Raw genomic sequence first — 2337 nt, 5'->3', positions numbered from 1 at the left:
ACACAAAGACACACTCGCCATCCTATTGGTTCTGCTCTCTCTCTTCTTTTTTTTGCGAAACCTATTGGTTGTTCCCTCTCCGTCCACCCATTTACCATGCATTTTAAGACATGTATCCTATCGGTCTCTCCATCCACCCAAAGCACAAAGCCTAGATTTATGAATTGTTTGTATTGTTGTCTTTCTATTGTCAAGATCGTTTTCATCTTTAAGTCTTATAATTTTGAAATCACAATAAAAATATAGTACAAAAACATATATTTTGAAATCACAATGAAATTCATCTGAAATTTGAAACATGGCAAAAAAACACAAGGAATCTATACATGTGAAAACCCACATGAAACAACAGAACATGGTGTACAAGAGATAGGGAACCCAGCAGTAAGAGAAAACGGAAAGACACATATGTGGTGGCCATAGGAAGGCTTGCAGCCCTTGCAGATGAGCGTTACATGTTTTGGGCTCGCACTTATTACAAACAGTTGAGACTTTGACAATGAGCATCTATATATCCGATGCATCCATGTTGATATATTTACTGTGTGACGGTAGTTATGCCTTTCTTCTGGAACCTGGCCTTGCGCTCCTGTGAGAGCATGCTGGCGAAACGGACGAGTTCCTCCTCATTGGTGCCTCTGTTCACGTCAGGCACGCTCTTGCCGGTCTCGACGTCCACCCTGCACACTGTCCTCTTGAGCAGCGCCTTGCAGACATCGATGAGGCCATTGAGGTTCACTGGAGTGGACACGTCAACAGAGGAGGTGTTGCCCTTGAGCTCGTCATCCTGGATGCGTAGGTACCGCTTCTCGCAGCGCAGCGCCTGGAAGAGCACGGACGCCTGGATGTCGACGAGGTCGGAGCTGGCCTGGCTGAAGCTGTCGATGACTATGAGCGGCGTGGCACCCTGGTTGTAGAGCCAGCCGAGGATGCCCCACTTGCCGCTCGTGGCGGCGTCGAATTTCTCCTCCACTTTGGCGGAACCAGTGCCCAGTGACAATGTTAGGAGATGTGTAACCGTGGTCGTATGTGACACGGTTTAGATTAGGAGAGTCCTAGTTGTATTCATGTATTGCTTCCCACGGCATTGTGCCTAATATATATACACGAGTATGAGGCCCTCGGAAGTATCCGAGTAGCCCAAAGTCTACCTGATCATATTCTAGTTTTTACATGGTATTAGGCCGGCTCTTCCGCCGCAAACCCTAGATCGCTTCTCCGTCCGATCGTCGCCGCCGTATCTCGCCGCCATGGCGTCTTCATCTACAACGCCGACACTCAACCTTGGCATCCCGCCGCGTGAGCTGCTCACGCGGGACAACTATCCCACATGGCGCTCGCAGGTTCTGCCTGCCATCCGTGGCGCGATGCAGCTCGGTCTGCTCACCAGGACAGATCCTGCGCCACCACCTGAAGTCATCGACATCCCTCCTGACAAAGAACGAGCTGTTCCAGCCAAGATGAAGATTAATCCTGACTATGCGTCATGGATCTCGAGGGACCAGATCGTCCTCTCCTATTTGCTTCAGTCACTTCACCCGAAGGAAGTTCTACCGCATGTTCATCGACTTGAGACCTCTGCCGGCGTATGGACGGCCCTCGAAGAGATGTTCTCTGCTCAAAGCGAGGCCAAAATCGACAATCTCCTAGTTGCCCTCGCCAACACAAAGAAGCTGCAGATGTCAACCCCTGCCTATCTTGCCAAGATGCAAGGTTTTGCTGATGAGCTCGTAGCCGCTGGTCATCCTCTCCTAGATCGTCAGCTTGTGTCCTACATATTGGCCGGGCTTGGCAAGGACTATAACTCTCTGGTTGCAGCATTAGGCATGGCCACCACGCCCATCACTTTGAGCAAGCTCTATTCGCATCTGCATGCTTATGATCAGCGCCAACTCCTCCTTGCTGGTCCCTCTCCACCGGAGTTTGAGTCATCGGCCAACGCTGCTTCTCGCCAAGGGCGTCCTCGCTTCGACAACAACTACAACTCCAACTACAACAACAACTACAACGGCCGATCACGAGGCGAGCGTGGTGACCGTAGAGATGATCGTCGTGATGATCGACGAGACAATCGCCCCTTCAATCAAGGACGGGGTGGTGGCCGTGGACCCCCTGGAGGGGGGCGTGGGCGTGGCCGTGGCCGTGGCCGTCGTCGCACAACCCCCTGGGTCGATGTCACGTGCCAGATATGTGGCAAAGAGGGCCACTATGCAAAAGACTGCTGGTCCCGTTACTCCCATGAAGATGACTATGGCGACAAGGAGGTCCATGCTGCATACGGTGTCGATACTAATTGGTACCAAGACTCGGGTGCCACTCACCATATTACTGGAGAGC

General features: G+C 51.6%; 1 protein-coding gene across 1 annotated transcript; it reads right to left on the bottom strand.

Annotated features, from left to right (window-relative positions):
• Nucleotides 1-538: 538 nt before the first annotated feature.
• Nucleotides 539-1252, bottom strand: LOC127348239 (patatin-like protein 3). Its single transcript, XM_051374324.1, has 2 exons — nt 1174-1252; nt 539-972 (listed from the first exon to the last, which is right to left on the bottom strand). Exons 1-2 carry the CDS (start codon nt 1250-1252, stop codon nt 539-541), a joined length of 513 nt encoding a protein of 170 aa, XP_051230284.1.
• Nucleotides 1253-2337: the final 1085 nt, after the last annotated feature.

This window comes from Lolium perenne, chromosome 4 (assembly GCF_019359855.2).
Source record: "Lolium perenne isolate Kyuss_39 chromosome 4, Kyuss_2.0, whole genome shotgun sequence".
NCBI lineage: Eukaryota > Viridiplantae > Streptophyta > Magnoliopsida > Poales > Poaceae > Lolium > Lolium perenne.
The sequence above is the reverse complement of the archived record's forward strand: the minus strand, read 5'-3'. Positions and strand labels throughout refer to the sequence as shown.

What these genes read in the sequence shown, in the direction of transcription:
- LOC127348239 (XM_051374324.1), bottom strand. Translation starts at nt 1,252, where the DNA reads ATGGCGGCGAGATACGGCGGCGACGATCGGACGGAGAAGCGATCTAGG. An exon ending in AAGAGCCGGCCTAATACCAT is followed by an intron (nt 973 to 1,173) that starts GTAAAAACTAGA and finishes GTTCCGCCAAAG; the next exon opens with TGGAGGAGAAATTCGACGCC.